The sequence below is a fragment of the Ictalurus furcatus genome, chromosome 7 (genome assembly GCF_023375685.1).
Source record: "Ictalurus furcatus strain D&B chromosome 7, Billie_1.0, whole genome shotgun sequence".
In the NCBI taxonomy this organism is placed as follows: Eukaryota; Metazoa; Chordata; class Actinopteri; order Siluriformes; family Ictaluridae; genus Ictalurus; species Ictalurus furcatus.
In genome coordinates, this window is record NC_071261.1 from 28704114 (window position 1) to 28721901 (window position 17788).

Below are 17788 nucleotides of genomic sequence, written 5' to 3' on the forward strand. Positions count from 1 at the left end.
GATGTTTGACGTGAACATTAACTGAAGCTCTTGATCTGTATTTGCATGATTCTATGCATTGTGCCGTTGCCACATGATATCTGCACGTGTACAGGTGTTCCTATTAAAGTGGACGGTGAGTGTATGGCCACAGATACAGGTACAGTTTCCAAACGTGTTCACGTCACCCAAGATGCCTCAAAAACACCACTTTATTCAACATGTCTGTTGTTTATTATTTCAAAGGAAAGGTCAAGAACAGCATTGATATAATAAAGTACATGCTACTGCTGAGCATGGTGAAGCCAAAAACACGTTTACATTATCATTATTTATTTATTTATTTATTTATACAGACATAGCTGCCTCCACCAGGTTAATATTTGCATCAGTACAGGATATACTGTACCTGCGCACTTTACAGTACTAACTACAGACCGAACACTGAAGTTCAGTTAACATGAATTTCATTTCCTGTTTACTCAGTTGAACACAATCATACCATTTTGAGTAATTGAACAGTACAGCAACTATGTCGCATTTAGCAGGTCGGAACGCTCGTGTGAAAAGTACTCGGTTTGTACGAGAGCACGTCGTATAAGCGGGAGAATAATGACATGGCACGATCCTCCGGAATATAGAAAAATAAGTGCGTAATAACGAATGTGGAAAAAAATACCAAGAGTGTAATTACTTGCTCATTTCAATCAGCATGCTTGAGATCACGATACTGTACTTAGCATGAACTGCTTAAGTATACCTGGTACTCTTCACATAATTCAATACACACTTAAAATCCTTTTTAAAATCGAAGGTTACGCCACATGATTACGTACTGCGTGAACATTACGATCCGAGTAACTATCGCATTATGGTGCCGAGTGCTCTCGTACAAACCTGGTCATTTTTACAGAAATGATTACGTACGCCGAAAATCCTAAATGTAAACTCGCCTAAAACCTCTTATAATGAATTACCACGTACCTCCCGATAAAACGATATGCATTTACTGCACCGTAAAATAAAGACCCGATTTTCTTTCTGCATACACGTGCAAGACCTCTTCAGCTAACCACAGGTAACAGAGTAGACGCAGTCGTTCCCTCTTAAACGTAACAGTAATTTTACATACGCCTTCCAGAAGCTCCACCCACCCATCTTCAGGGTCACGGGGAAACCTGGAGCCTATCCCAGGGAGCATCGGGCACAAGGCGGGGTACACCCTGGACAAGGTGCCAATCCATCGCAGGGCACAATCACACACACATTCATACACTACGGACACTTTAGACACGCCAATCAGCCTACCGTGCATGTCTTTGGACTGGGGGAGGAAACCGGAGTACCCGGAGGAAACCCCCGCAGCACGGGGAGAACATGCAAACTCCGCACACACAGGGCCACGGTGGGAATCGAACCCCCGACCCTGGAGGTGTGAGGCGAAGAAAATAAAAAAAAAGAGGGATAAAATTTTTTTTAAAAAAAAGACATTTTGTTTTTTATTATTTAGTACTACCCTGAATAAGCCATTTCACACAACAGATCTTTACTTTACTGTACACTTTGGAACAGGATGAAATTGTTGTTATTTTGTTCAAAGATCTCTCTAAATCCCCCGGCCCCCCTCCCCCGCCCACTACATAAAATACTTACATCTTTCCCAGAAGACAAAATATAAAGAATCACACATATGTGAACTTTTAAACTGGTTCAATTGTGTAAATTCAGTTATTATTGTGTCTTGTACACAATGACTATATGTAAACATCTGCTATGTGAAATAGTTTATTCAGGGTAGTACTAAATAAAAACATATAAATTTAAAAAATGCCTTTTTTTTTATTATTATTTTTTTTACGATCCCTCGTTTTCCTTATTAAATGATTAACATTTTACAGATTCTGTAAGGCGTATATAAACTTCTAACCTGCACTGTAAAACCGCTCGTAATTAATTACCACAGACCTACCTATTAAACAATATGCACTTACTGCAAAGCAAAATAAAAGTCTGATTTTCTTTCTGCATACACTTTCAAGATATCTTGTTAGCGAACCACAGCTAACAGAGTAGTTCGAGTAGTCTCCTCCTACATGTAACAGTAGTCAGCGGTACATTTTCAACCGATGACGCTGACATTTAAAATAACTTACTTTCTGTCATTGTGTTAGGTTTTTTTTTGTTAGTTGAAGAACAAATATTTCAGGAATCACAGACAATCAAATAATATCGTTATGTCTAAGTAGACATTTTTTTTTTTTTTTTTTTTTTTTAGACTTTGGTTAAAAACCCCAAAGACATTTAGCTGCCTAACTACTAGCTGCATGAGCGAATTTAAACCGTTAAGACAACCCGCAGTGTAGGAGGTGTGATCGGTTGCGATTTGGCAACAATTTTGTTCAATGACGTTGTAGCAATGTGGTGATCATGTGGTGATGTACAATGCTTGATGACCACATGATCATGGACAGTATCAGAAAAGAAGAAGAGGAAAAAAAAAACCCTACTCAAATATTTTAAATCTCTTATCTACAGCATTTGAAAGCTATTTCTGGAAAATAAATTAGCAGTGCTTTTTAGTATCTCACACACACACACACACACACACACAAAAAATCATAAATCATGTGCTTTGTGACTGGACTTTCCAAAACTGAGCAATGACTCGCCTTCCTGATGGGATATTTCACAACACTATATAGAACTCTATATTAAAACTGACCGTTTCTCTTTTCTCGTCGAGTATCCAAAATAAAAATATAAAGTGCACATGGGAGGAAAAAACAAAACAGAGTTCACCCATGAATGGTCCGTGATCGTCAGTAACAGTCTGAGGCCGTGCTCCTTCCTTCTCCATCGTCCCCGATTCCTCCGCATGATGTCTCAGATTTGATTTTTTATTTTTTTTTGCTGGCTTGTGTACATCGGATTTCCGAGACTTCAGAAAGGAGTTATTGTGGAGCCGTTGCTGTGAATGCCGCTAAAGCGGAATGGATTCGCACGTGGAGCCTGTTCTCAAAATCGTACGCCGAGAACTCCTCCTGCAGAACGACGCACAACACCGCGTTAGCGTGGATTATTAGCTAATAATATTCCTCTAGTGCAAACATACAGCATTCGAACTTTTTCCTCAGGAGAGCAGTTTTAAATCACTGTCCGATTATGTTGAGCGTTAAAACTGTTTCTAAAGTGTTTGATTGGTTAGATTTGCCTTTTGAAAGTTTCCCATTAATGAAATGTAAAAAAAATAAATAAATAAATAAATAAAAGACTGCAATCAATTATATACCTTGACAGAAAGCGAGGGCGCAGCATCGGCGCATCTTTCAACAGAACTGTCAATCATTCGGGAGTCATACATTAATTGGCTCATGTCTCGTTTTTATTAGGGGAAGGAAAAAGAAGACTGCTCTTTAGGCGTATTTTTGTGTTCTGTTGTTACAGTCATTTAAATATATATATATATGTATATTTGGTATTTTCCATATCGCCTGCGCTCCATATGCAATTCCATCGCGCCCCTCTAGGGGGAGTCCCACAGTTTGAATACCTCGGCTCTAGAGGTACCTAATGTTACATACTGCAAGGATGCTATTGCCCCCGCCCCCTTCAGTAGTAGTGATGAAGCTAATCCACTATCTAAGTTGTTAAATGTATTATTATTATTATTATTATTATTATCTGTCTTTCGGATGAGACGTTAAACCGAGGTCCTGACTCTCTGTGGTCATTAAAAATCCCAGGACACTTCTCGTAAAGAGTAGGGGTGTAACCCTGGTTTCCTGCCGAAATTCTCCCATCACGGCCCCCTAATAATCCCCACCCCTGAATTGGCTACATCACTAATATCTGGTGTGTGGTGGGAGTACTGGCGCACTATGGCTGCCGTCACATCATCCAGGTGGATGCTACACACAAATGGTGGTTGAGGAGACACCCCCCCCCCCCCCCCGCCCTCGCCCCACCCCATATACAATGTAAAGCGCTTTGAGCGTCTAGAAACGCGCTTTATAAATGTAACTGTAACTAACTAACTAAAAATTATGATTATTATTAGTATTATGATTACTATATAAAGTCCAACTAACTAGTCACTTTAATGAAATGAGTTTAATCTATGTACCTTGGCTTGAAGAAGCAGCGCTCTTCCTTTGGCTGTCGACTGAAAAGAGGAACAAAAAACAACGACGTTCATCTTTAGCCAGATGAAACATCTGCGCATTGTGATACACGTAACATTTTAACAGTCGTGGCACCCAAATACTTCTGTGAGCTTTACAAACGCAGCATGTGCATGGTTATGCATCAGGATTGTAGAACCTGCATTGAAACACACACACACACCCACACACACTTGCCTCAGGGTTTTCTAGCAGTACACATCCCAGCTCATAGAGGGAATAAGGCTGCACGTATGAGTTACTGACACGCCCTTCTTCATCTCTCAAAGCCACCTGAAAACACTGCAATGGACAAAAACAAACAATTACACCGTACATATGTATTTCCACACTATACAAACATAAAGCAGCGCATGACGTCAGCTATACACACACTGTCGTACCTGTATTGCGTTTGCGTTGTCCCCTAGGCTTTTGTGCACGGCCCCCAGCAGGAGGTGTTTCAGTCCACAATACGACGAGCCGTCCATCTGCTGTAGAACTGATGCATAAAGAAACTGAAATTCAGCGTGTGTGTGTCGTCCCCCCAATGCACGTTAGCGGAAACAAGACTGGCTTGTGTATGGGGTTTTCCTTTTTTTAGTGTGTTGTGTGATTAACCTTCAATCATAAGCTGCAGTTTGGTGTTGGAGCAGTTAGGAAGAGCTTTCCAAAGATACAGAATCTCAATGGCAGCCATTGTACATTGCTCTTTCGTCGGCCTGGGTTTCCTTAAATCTTCAGCCTATTAACACACACACACACAAGTACAAAATGAATGAGTTAACAGTTCATCTATTTGAAAAGTATTGGAGAAATTCAGTTTGTGGACGGGTTTTCCTCGTACACTTACCTTCCTCATGGAAAACTGCTCAATCTGATTGTGCTTCCTCTTGAAAAGCAGAGACGCATCTTTCAATACGCTACAAGCACCGTCCAGATCACCTGAAGCTCCCTGACACACTGAAATATAAACATGCTCACGATGAACGGTCATAATATCATAAAACAAAACCATTCTAAAATGATCTGATTGTGCTGGAAATAACTTGATAAATCTTAAACCCTACCCCTTTCCCCTGTCCGGCTATGCCACTGGCCTATTATTGAAGTTTGTTTGTTTTTTTTAAATTAAGAGACTCCTTACCTCCGGTGAGGTAGGAGTAGTAGCACTGGGACCAGCGTGACTCCGTCCTCAGACGCTCGAATGCTCTGTACGCTTCGGAGAAGCTCAGCTCGATCATACTGCACCAACCTGGAACACATCCGCATCGTATAAACCACAGACGTTAGGAGTGTGGAAGTGGCTCTTTCAGCGTTTAGAAGGTTCCTTGAAAGTTGTTTTCAGCAAGTCAGTAAGCTTTTAACAAGGTTTAAAAAGTAAGTCTGTAAGCCAGCGCGTCAGGAAGTCGTTACTTCAGCCGATCATTCAGTCAGTAGGTCAGTCAATTAATATGTTAATATGACAGTACATCAGCCATTAAGTCAGTCAGTCTTTAAGTCAGTGAGTCAGTCAGTCAGGCTTCAAGAGTCAGTGATTCAGTGAGTGAGTCAGCCAGTCATTGGGTCAGTCAGTAAATACTTGTAATTTTAAAACAGCGGAAGTCAGTAAGTCTTTAATTCAGTCAGTCAGTAGTAAGTCAGTCCTGAAGTCAGTGAGTCAGGCAGTGAGTCAGTAGATACTTGCATTTTTTTAAAAACACTTTAGAAAGAAAGTCGGTACGTAAGTCATTCAGACAGTCAGTCAGTCAGGGGGTACTTTTTAAAAGTTTATAGTCAGTCGGTACTTATACGTACTTATAAATCAGTTTAGAAAGTCAGTTAGTCCTTAATTCAGACAGTTAGTAAGTCAGTAAGTACTTATAAATCAGTTTAGAAAGTAATTCAGTCCTTAAGTCAGTCGGTTAGTAAGTCGGTCACTATGTCAGTCAGTCAGTCCTTTTATAACCGTTTAGATAGTAAGTACTTAAGTCAGTCAGTGCTTAATTCAGTCAGTCAGTCAAATAGTCAGTCAGTATGTCAGTAGGTACCTTTAAAGTCAGTCAGTATGTCAGTAGGTACTTTTAAAGTCAGTCAGTATGTCAGTAGGTACTTTTAAAGTCAGTCAGTATGTCAGTAGGTACTTTTAAAACAGTTTAGAAAGTAAGTCAGTAGGTACCTTTAAAGTCAGTCAGTGGGTACTTTTAAAGTCAGTCAGTATGTCAGTAGGTACCTTTAAAGTCAGTCAGTATGTCAGTAGGTACTTTTAAAGTCAGTCAGTATGTCAGTAGGTACCTTTAAAGTCAGTCAGTATGTCAGTAGGTACCTTTAAAGTCAGTCAGTATGTCAGTAGGTTCCTTTAAAGTCAGTCAGTAGGTTCCTTTAAAGTCAGTCAGTATGTACTTTTAAAACAGTTTAGAAAGCCAGTCAGTATGTCAGTAGGTACTTTTAAAGTCAGTCAGTATGTCAGTAGGTTCCTTTAAAGTCAGTCAGTATGTCAGTAGGTACTTTTAAAACAGTTTAGAAAGCCAGTCAGTATGTCAGTAGGTACTTTTAAAGTCAGTCAGTATGTCAGTAGGTACTTTTAAAGTCAGTCAGTATGTCAGTAGGTACTTTTAAAACAGTTTAGAAAGTAAGTCAGTAGGTACCTTTAAAGTCAGTCAGTAGGTACTTTTAAAGTCAGTCAGTATGTCAGTAGGTACTTTTAAAACAGTTTAGAAAGTAAGTCAGTAGGTACCTTTAAAGTCAGTCAGTAGGTACTTTTAAAGTCAGTCAGTATGTCAGTAGGTACTTTTAAAACAGTTTAGAAAGTAAGTCAGTAGGTACCTTTAAAGTCAGTCAGTAGGTACTTTTAAAGTCAGTCAGTATGTCAGTAGGCACTTTTAAAACAGTTTAGAAAGTAAGTCAGTAGGTACCTTTAAAGTCAGTCAGTAGGTACTTTTAAAGTCAGTCAGTATGTCAGTAGGTACCTTTAAAGTCAGTCAGTATGTCAGTAGGTACCTTTAAAGTCAGTCAGTATGTCAGTAGGTACCTTTAAAGTCAGTCAGTATGTCAGTAGGTACCTTTAAAGTCAGTCAGTATGTCAGTAGGTTCCTTTAAAGTCAGTCAGTATGTCAGTAGGTACTTTTAAAGTCAGTCAGTATGTCAGTAGGTTCCTTTAAAGTCAGTCAGTATGTCAGAAGGTACTTTTAAAACAGTTTAGAAAGTCAGTCAGTATGTCAGTAGGTACCTATAAAGTCAGTCAGTATGTCAGTAGGTACTTTTAAAGTCAGTCAGTATGTCAGTAGGTACCTTTAAAGTCAGTCAGTATGTCAGAAGGTACTTTTAAAACAGTTTAGACAGTAAGTCAGTATGTCAGTAGGAACTTTTAAAACAGTTTAGAAAGTCAGTCAGTATGTCAGTCAGTTAGTAACTCTGTGTAAGTCAGTATGTCAGTCATTCTCTTTAGTTGAAAGGGTGCAGGAACATGAAAAAGGAATTGTGTAGCAGTATCGTGTGTATGAGCGGCAGTGGTACAGGGTGACTTACCAATCTCGTAGAGGCAGATGTGCTGGATTTCCCTCTGTTCTGAAGCCAGTTCCAAGGCATTATTAAAGCATGTTAAAGCCCTGCTGATCTCACACTGACGGCAACAGACAGGAGAGGACGTTACACAAAACTGATTCGAGAACACAGACTCAGCAGGACGCTTGAACAGACAAGAGGTGCTGAGTGTCCTCTCACCTCGAGCCGCAGCACTCGTCCTTTAAAGAAGATGAAGAGCGAGGACTCTGGATATTCGGCTTCTTTCTTCTTAAGTATGGCTTCAGCAGCCCGAAGTCCGGCCTCTGTTTCAGAGCCGTCCAGGGCGAAGAAGGGCTGTACGACCGTGTGGTACCACAGCAGGGCCAGTCTGAGACACACACACACACACACACACACACACACACACACACACACAGAGATCACAATCACTGCTGAAAACCAATGAGTACATGTTGTACATGCATGTTGTTAGAAAGTCAAAAATGTCACAGAAGCAACTCTTAATCAAGAAATACAGATGCTATAAATACACCAATTAAAATGGCTTCAAATCCACCTGCCCCACCCCCTTCGCCTGGTAAACTGATGCTTCATTTGCATATTGAACATGATTGGTGTTTATATTTTATGACATAACAGTTTACATCAGATTTTAAGGTGTGTATGTATACATGTATTGGCAGGCTTGACATTTTGAATGAAACATGGCTACTCAATTACTGACCATACAATTTCTGTGCAATTTTATTTTGCCACGCTGATCCAGCATGCTTCTTTACACCTACTCACGTAGAAAGAGGGGCCCTCATGTCCTTACTTTCGCTGGAGTACGCGAGGGCGCTGAGGCCCTCCTGCCGTGAGCCGGGGAATCCCAGCAGGTTAATGATCCTCAGCAGGTGAGGAGGCACCATAGAGATGCAGAGGTGGAACAGGCCGTAGCCGAAGCTGACCGAACCCTTGAGTCGACCCAGAGACTCCGCGGTCACGCTGTAATCGAGCCGAGGCTGAGATTTCGGGCCGTGTTTGGGCCGAGTGGAGGAACCTTTGTGGCTGTCGTTAAGCTGCTTGGCAGCACGTGACCCCTCTGAGACAGGAGCCAGGGAACCATCCTGACCGGGTTCAGGTTCAGGACAGTCACTGGAGCAGACTGCTGTGGGATCAGGCATTGAGGCGTTCTGACTCGGTTTGGGTTGATCAAAAGAAAGTGCCCCCTGCGGTGCTGAGGACCTCCTCTGGCACACTTCCTGCAACCGGGTGATCTCATTGTAGCACTTATTGTACGTTTTCCAGGCTTTACGGAGGATCCAGCCAGCTTTGATATATCCTGTACAAACACAAGTATTGTGAAAATATTCAAACAAATGGTGCATTGATACATTGTTTAATACGCCTTTAAAAAGATCAGTACACTATTAAAAAGCACAAACCGGAGAGCTCCTGTCTGACGAAGGACAGCACGGCCAGATAAACCTGACAGTCAGCCACTATGATGAGCCTCTGCAGCCGCTCGATCACGGTCACCTCTGACCTCTGACCCTCCGCCTGCTGGATACAAACACAGAACTATGACGTCTATATTTATGAGTGTGTTAAGAGTTAAGAGTTAAACACACTTATATAAATGGTCTACACTTATATAGCACCTTTTAACCTTAGCGGTACTACAAAGCGCTTTACACCGTTTCTCATTCGCACACATACCATGCAATGTGCTAGACTGCCATCGGGGGCAACGTCGAGTTCAGTGTCTTGCCCAAGAACACTTTGGCATGTGGGCCGGGGATCGAACCACCAACCCTGCTCCACAATTAGTGGACAACTCGCTCTACCACCTGAGCCACAGCCGCATATATTATATCTTACTATATAACTATAACTATAACATAACATGCACTATGAGCGGAGCTGAATAGATCAACACTGGCTCGTTCGTTTACATTTATTCATTTAGCAGACGTTTTTATCCAAAGCGACAAACTGATTAAAAAAACAAAACAAAACAAAAAAAACAAATAGTGTCTGTCTGTTGATATGGTGAACCTTTCTGTAAAAAGATTGAATTTAGCATTTTTGGAAGGAGTCTCCAGTGTCAACATTTTCCAACACAGGAAAGTTTTCACGACAAAAGAGTCTTGCGGATGTTCGACGATGTTAAAACGTAACTATAAATGGATATAAAGTACGGCCTGGTCTTCTATACTATTCAACGTTTGGGACGTGCTGTTATATGAGAAATAACCAACTTCATAGTAATTCCAGTAACAACACTCCATATTGGGGCAGTGGTGTGTCAGTGGTTAAAGGTTCTGGGTTACTGATCAGAAGGGCGGGAGGTCAAGCCCCAGCTCTGCCAAGCTGCCGCCGTTGGGCCCTTGAGCAAAACGCTCAATTGCTCAGTTGTATAAATGAGACGAATGTAAATCGCTCTGGATAAGGGCGTCTGCCAAAATTTCCCTCCAAATAATCTATTATTATTATTATTATTAGACTCTCAACGTCCCAACACAGGACCTTTTAAAGTGGAGAATGGACTTGGAGTAGATTTCCACAGAGTGATATAAAGCAGATGTGCAATTTTTTCCCCCCATATTTAGCTTTTGTTCTATTATGTTCTGTTTCTAAGCAATTAAAATGGGTAAGTAGGACATTATTGTAAATGAGGCTTCGGTTATGAAGGAGTCCTCGGGTATAAATAACAATGAAATAAGGATAGATTAAATGACTTGGCAAGTACATGAGGTTTATATTGGCACAGCGCTTTGAAAGCTCTCTGCTTGAAGTCAAAGAGGAGTCGTAAAAAATACCAGATATTATATTTCCGCTCCAAAGGGAAAAAAAACAAAACAAAAAAGTATCAAAGGCTTTCCTCTGACAGCTATAATACATCATGCCTTCTTTAATCGTTTAGTCTCATTTTCTCTCAAATGGACCGATCGATGACATGCTGCTTATTGCACAATGTAATTAAAACGATAACAAACGAACGCTTCGCGTCATTAAACACCGTTCAGACAAACAGCGCGTCTGACTGTGAGAAGTGCCGGAATTGCTCACATTCTTCTTGATCTTGTTCTTGATGGTCTCGATCACGCCGCCGCTGTCGGACTCGCACAGTCTCTCGGTCGCCCGCAGGTCCTCGCACGCCACCTGCATCTTCTCCTCTTCGAACGTCATCATGGCATTCTGGAACGAGAGGATTAAACACCGTTCCCTTACAAACAAACTCTACAGTACACACACACACACACACACACACACACACACACACACACCAAGCTGAGACCATCGTCACCTCGCAAATCCGGATTACAGTGTCCAATCGCATTTTGGCCATTTTCTTTTTAAACCAAAAGATAGGCATCGATAAGAATTCTACTTTAATGACCATTGTATATATTTTTAATCCATTTATAGACCATTAACATCATTTAAGGAATCCCCCCCCCCCCCCAGAAAGTAAAAAGCATGCTCAATTGGGTTGATGTCATCGGACATTTAAGAACGTTTTATTTCTTTGCCTTAAGAAGCTCTTGGGTTGCTTTCACCGTAAGTTTTGGGTCATTATCTATCTGTACTGTGAAGCGCCGTCCTATCAGTTTGCAGCATTTGAGTGATTTTGAACAGAAAGTACAGCTCTGAACGCTTTAGAATTCATCCTGCTCCTTCTATCATCAGTCACATCATCAATAAACACCAGTGACCCAGTTCCACATGCAGCAACACATGCCCATGCCATAACACTTCCTCCACCATGTTTGACAGATGATGTGGTACGCTTTGGAGCATGAGCCCTTCCTTTCCTTCTCCATGCTCTTCTCTTCCCATCATTCTAGAACAAGTTCAGAACTGGTCAGGCTTTTCTTTTCCAGAGGATTATTTAGCAAGTGCAATCCGGCTTTTTTGTTCCTGAGTGTTACCAGTGCTTTGCATCTTGAGGTAAACCGTCTGTATTTACACCCATGAAGGTGTCTCTTGATTGTAGACTTTGACAAAGATACGCCTACCTCCTCCAGAGTGTTCTTGCCTCGGCTAGATGATGTGAAGGGGTTTTTCTTCAATGGGGAAAGAATTCCGCATTCATAAACTTTAGTGGTCGTCCAGGCCTTTTGGTCTTGCTGAGGAAATGGTTCTTTAAGACGTCTTTAAGTGGTTGTTGGATAAATAACAGCTCTTAGCTTCCAAAAAAAAAAAGGGCAATACTTTCCGACAGGGAAACACTTCGTTGTACGATTCGACGTAGATGCTTTAACAGTTTCCCCAAAGGAAAAAGCCTAGGATCCTTAAAGATTTTGGGCAACAGGTTATATTCTGACTATAGCGATGATGTATAGTATGTACGTCAGGGATTCGCAAACTTTTTATAATCAGGGGTCCCTTTTAATTATCAGAAACATTTTAGAAAAAGAGAAATGAATATAAATTATACGAGCCAGACGTTCCACCTATAAAACCCACTGTCGATAAAGTTGTCACTAGATTCCAATCTAGATTATTAATAAGCATTAAACTTGAATAATAGTGGGCTGTAACAAATCTAGGAAATGGCAGACCCCTGGCTGGCTTTGCTTGACCCAGACCCCACTTTAAGAGCTGTGGTGTCCAGGTTGTGACTATGATATCGTGATTGTACATTATCACATGACACGCAGCCTGCCAGCATGGTTCAGCAGATTTACAAAGGAAGTACACTTACCAGAAAACTGACAAAGCTCGCACCGAAGCTCATCAGAGGACTGCAATTCCTGCGTCACAAAGAGGAACCAATGCAATGTTCTTACTTGAGAAGCCCTGTTTTATAGTCAGAAAGAGGTAGTAGGACTAAAGTTTTCAATTTCATGGCCTACAACATTAGGTCGGACAGAAATGGTTAGCAAAGCGAAATACAGATCATTTACATGTAAACAGTGGCGTATTCCGCGTAACGAGAAAGCAGAACACGTTCACTTCCTCTGACAAACTGCAAATAAATTCAAAACAGTGCAAGTGTTGTACTGTTGTGAGATCAGTTACACATATTTGTTACATCCTGTATGTAAATGAACACTGTAGGAGCTTACACTGTAGTTAGGAAAAGCCACACAAGTCGTGAAGAGAGATGAAAAGTGTTCAGCTTGGAGAAAAGTTTAAGGCGGTAGTGTGTGACAGGAGGCCGAGAGACTCCTCCTGTCGACGACACGTCCCTTCAGAATCGGGGGGCCGCGTTGAATATTTTCCAAAACGGCACACCCTGAAGTGTTGCATTCCTCTTATAAAACAAATCGTTTCACGCAGGTTCAACCCAGTCTCGTAAAAAAAAAAAAAAAAAACGATATATCAGCATCGCCTTCTATATGATGAATATCAACAGTCTGTCACAAGCACATGTTGCATAGCAACCCATCAAACTTCCACCCGAACGCCCTCGATTTCACCTTCTGCACCAATGTAATTTAATCACGCCCACCTCTACCACGACACTGTCTGAATCGGACCGATAATAAAAAACATCGTAGAATAAAACCAAACAGAATAGAATGAAGCGACATTAGAACAGAATATAATATAGTATTATTATTATTTTTTATAAACATTCATGAGAACAGAGGAGAACATAATAGAACCTTATTCAAATAGAACAAAATAGAACAAAGTTTCATTAGAAGAGAGCAGAATAGAATAGAAATTTATTAGAATAGAATAAAACAAGAAGCGTTTGTGAAAAAGTAAAATAGAACTTTCGTTATATTACGTGCTATATTCGAACAGAATAACATCGAATAGAACTTTAGGACGCAATAGAAATAGAACTTTATTCGAGTAGAATAAAATAGAAGACAGCATCATTAGAACAGAGTAGAAAAGAAGAGAGAGAGAGCTTTCTTAGAAGTTTATTAGAACGGAACGAAGTGGAATAAAGCTTCGATTTGAATCGAGACGGAACAGAATAGAAAGGAATAGAAACGACGAATCATTACAATCAGAATAGAGTAGAATGAGTTATTCCTCCTCTCGAACACACACGTTAGAGCGATCTCGCTGCAGATTATCTAACGCCTGGTTAATTGATGCGCTACCCCAGTGTGAAAAGCTTCCTGGTACGGCCTTAAATGTCATGTTGCTCATTTACTGCACTGTGGAAGCCACTGCATGCTGGGATACGGGTGTGCTGTCACTGATACACACCTAACACAGCTCTGATTAAGCCCGAGTGGGCAATGCGCTGAGAGAACACCAACGCTGTGGAAAACTGGTGACATCAGTTAATGATAATGAGTCTTTATTGGTCACGTATACATTACAGCAGAGTGAAATTCCTTCTTCACATACCCCAGCATGTCAGGAAGTTGGGGTCAGAGCGCAGCTGACACATGGTACAGCGCCCCCTGGAGCAGAGAGAGTTAAGGGCCGTGCTCAAGGGCCCAACAGTGGCAGCACGGCTGCACCGGGGTCTGAACCCCCGACCTTCCGATCAGTAACCCAGCGCCTTAACCGTCAAACCATAACATTATTATTATTATTATTATTATTTTAACACTGAAAGGAGTCCCTTGGCTACAAAAGAAAAAAAAAAAAAAAGACTGAGAAGCCACGTTTCACCCCAAGCATTTATAATTTAAAAATATAATAAAATAAATGAATAAAAAAAGAAAATAAATAAACTGTTTCTTTCAGAAGAAAACTGAGCTATTAAATATAAACATTTATCGTTTTTTTTTTTTTGGTTTGTTTTTGAGTAACATACGTTGCAGGGTTTTTTTAGGATGTAGTTCTTCTGACATTTACGGTATTTGGCAGACGCATTTATCCAGATCCACTTACATTTATACAACCGAGCACTTGAGGGTTAAGGGTCTTGTTCAGTCGCCCAGCAGTGGCAGCGTGGTGGTGGTGGGATTTGAACTCACAACCTTCCAACCAATGTCTTAACACCCCAAAGCTTACAGTGATAACTTTAAACATCTTAGTTTGAAAAAATAAAAAGGACTGGTATGGCTTTTTAACTACAGTGTTCAAGTTAAACAGTACCTACGCAGAGAGATGAGAGGGTTTGTGATGTTTAGGTCTACAGTGTGAAAACAGTACCGGGACCCCAGCCCCAGTCCACCACATGACTTGCTACTAATCAGGTGTGTATGAGCAGGACAATCTCTAGGACTGGAGCGGGGAACCATTTTCCACACAGATCTCCTCCTTACTTCACTCAGATCTCCTCCTTACCTCACTCAGATCTCCTCCTTTCCTCACTCAGGTGTGAACTCAGATCTCCTCCTTACCTCACTCAGGTGTGAACACAGATCTCCTCCTTTCCTCACTCAGGTGTGAACACAGATCTCCTCCTTACCTCACTCAGATCTCCTCCTTACCTCACTCAGGTGTGAACACAGATCTCCTCCTTACCTCACTCAGATCTCCTCCTTACCTCACTCAGGTGTGAACACAGATCTCCTTACCTCACTCAGATCTCCTCCTTACCTCGCTCAGATCTCCTCTTACCTCACTCAGATCTCCTCCTTACCTCACTCAGGTGTGAACACAGATCTCCTCCTTACCTCACTCAGATCTCCTCCTTACCTCACTCAGATCTCCTCTTTACCTCACTCAGGTGTGAACACAGATCTCCTCCTTACCTCACTCAGGTGTGAACACAGATCTCCGCTTTACCTCGCTCAGGTGTGAACACAGATCTCCTCTAACCTCACTCAGATCTCCTCCTTACCTCACTCAGATCTCCTCTTTACCTCACTCAGGTGTGAACACACACTCACCTGTATCTGTTGAAGAGCTCCGCACTCTCTTTAAAGCCGTTGTTCAGCAACATATTAATTCCTTGCAGTGAAAGTTCCGCATCATCAATCTTCTCAGGAAAATCCTCTTCAGCCTCGGCCATCGTTTATAAAAATAATAAAAAAAAAATAATAATAATAATCACCACGGGGGCAATAAAGAGAAATGATTTACCCCGGACTATCACAACACCAGACTCATCACGAGCACTAAACAAGCACAGACTTCACACACGCGCGCGCACTGTACACAATTCGGAAACGTTCAGCACACACCGGAAGTAAAAGCTTTATGCAAACAGAAAGAAAACAGGTTCTTTCGAATAAAACAAAATGCGTAAATATTGTACGAAAAACAAAAATAAATGTTTACACTCCCAGCTTCCGCGTTTCGATGTGCAGACCGAGAGTACAGCGGCTTTCAGTTTACATTACGAAAGAGGGAGGTTGTCGTTTGTGGGCGTGGCCTAACAAACTAACTGCTCGCCTATTGGCTGAAGTGTAAGCGGAAGTTTCTTGTTTAAGGCTGATCTGAGATCGGTTTTCGGCTTTTTAAAATTTCTTTATTTATTTAATAGTTGTTAAGGTAAAGGTAAGAAATAATAGCTGTCCTCGGATCAGTAGTGCAATAATAATAATAATAATAATAATAATAATAATAATAATAATAATAATACAGGTATACATCAACAGAATTTAAGTAAAGATTTAAACACTTGTGCTTAAATGTGCTGTTCTTGGAAAATATTCAACAAAATGGTGATGTGATGGAAAATTCCTCTTACACCACAGCAGCTTTTTTTTCCTTTTTTTTTTTTTTTAAATGAATATTATTATATTCTGTTTAGTTAAAGAACATACTTTTTAAAAATCCATTTATAGTCACATTTTATACCATGGAACATCCATGAGGCAAGTTATTTCCTGTTACCCAGCTATAAACACTTCCCTCATCAACCTCAGCACATTCTGACCAATCAGAACAGAGCATTTCAACTATTCTATATGGTATGGTATAAAATGCTATAAACCCTGCAATAATTTATATGCTGAAATAAAGACAGGATGTAGAGAATGAGGCTTTATGTATTTATAAATACCGTTTTGATAGTGTTGGAATTGAAAGTCCTTGATAATTGTGTTTAAATCGTCTGGCTGTACCTGTGTCTGCCTCCAGAGGGCGCCAGAGACCGGATCAGAAAAGAACCGAAACTGAAGGGTGTTCATTCACGTCCCCAACAGGTATGAGAGCTAATATCAATCCATTAATCATTTGACTGAAGTCATTTCATTTAGTTTATTTTACAGGCCATTAAAAAAAATTGTGAAGTAAGTGAATGGTTTAATAAAGAGCTTTCAGTGTTGTCTAGTTCAGCTGATGTGCTCATACTGTCAGCTGTATAAAGTCAGGAAACTCATAAAGTATATTAAGCTACCACTGAAGCCCAAAGCAGCAACCTCCTTTAACCTTTCTAACCTTATCCTAACCACCATAACCTTTACACAAACGCTGCAGGAAAACAAGAGATATAAATCGGTTTGTTTGTTCATGCATTGTTGGTTTTTTTTTTTTGTTTTTTTTTTAAAAAGCTCATCTGTTCATTTATCTTAAGACAGAAATCGCATATTTTGTTGGATTTTATGGGTAATTCCAATTAATGTAATATTTTACTAATGTACAAAATATCTTAAAAGCAGCCATTTTAATAAACAATTTTAGCCAAAGCTCCTTGATTTGATGCATTTGGGTTGATTTTTCATTTTCAAATTGTACAAACAGTACGAATAATGATTTGCTTTAAATATTTGTTCTTCCTTTCCCCCCTCCCCTCCCCTCCCATCATCATCATCATCATCATCATCATCATCATCATCATCAGGTTTTTATGAGTACAGATTTAATGAATCATTATCAGGGTAGCTGATAATGATACATTTAGCTCTTAAATACTTCTCAACAGATCTGATGACTAATTTAATTAAATGAAGCCTTAAGGCTTTTTTTTATACTTAAGATAAGTTTTGTAATTAATTTTGCTAGTCTATGGAGGATAAGTTGAAAGGTGAAAGCATTAATTAATATAATTACTGTATGCCATTGTACGATACAGGAATAAGCATGCAGTTAAGATGTATAAGGATGAAAAAGAGCCTTTGTGAAATATAGATGGTGGTGGGCCAAGCTAAGTGTCCAATGGACAAAGTAATTCAAATCACACACACACACACACACACTATATACATATATATAGTGGTGCTTGAAAGTTTGTGAACCCTTAGAATTTTCTGCATATCTCCAGTAATATGACCTAAAACATCATCAGATTTTCTCACAAATGCTAGTGTAGAAAACAAAAACCCAAATACACAAATGAGACAAAA

At 40.3% G+C, this 17788-nt stretch overlaps 1 protein-coding gene across 3 annotated transcripts; it reads right to left on the reverse strand.

The window, feature by feature from the left end:
• Positions 1-1023: 1023 nt before the first annotated feature.
• Positions 1024-16037, reverse strand: LOC128610388 (tetratricopeptide repeat protein 39C). 3 transcript variants are annotated; one of them, XM_053629665.1, is made up of 14 exons: positions 15389-16036; positions 12337-12385; positions 10698-10826; positions 9071-9185; positions 8433-8967; positions 7842-8010; positions 7647-7740; positions 5287-5394; positions 4993-5102; positions 4761-4884; positions 4544-4641; positions 4338-4442; positions 4103-4141; positions 1024-3020 (listed from the first exon to the last, which is right to left on the reverse strand). In XM_053629665.1, the coding sequence occupies exons 1-14, from the start codon at positions 15508-15510 to the stop codon at positions 2931-2933; spliced, it is 1887 nt and encodes a 628-aa protein (XP_053485640.1). In that variant the 5' UTR covers positions 15511-16036; the 3' UTR covers positions 1024-2930. The 3 variants fall into 3 exon arrangements, 2 of the variants coding, with proteins under 2 accessions (XP_053485640.1, XP_053485639.1); XM_053629664.1 differs by having other exon boundaries at positions 9071-9188; positions 15389-16035; XR_008386349.1 differs by having other exon boundaries at positions 2961-3020; positions 4103-4442; positions 9071-9188; positions 15389-16037.
• Positions 16038-17788: the final 1751 nt, after the last annotated feature.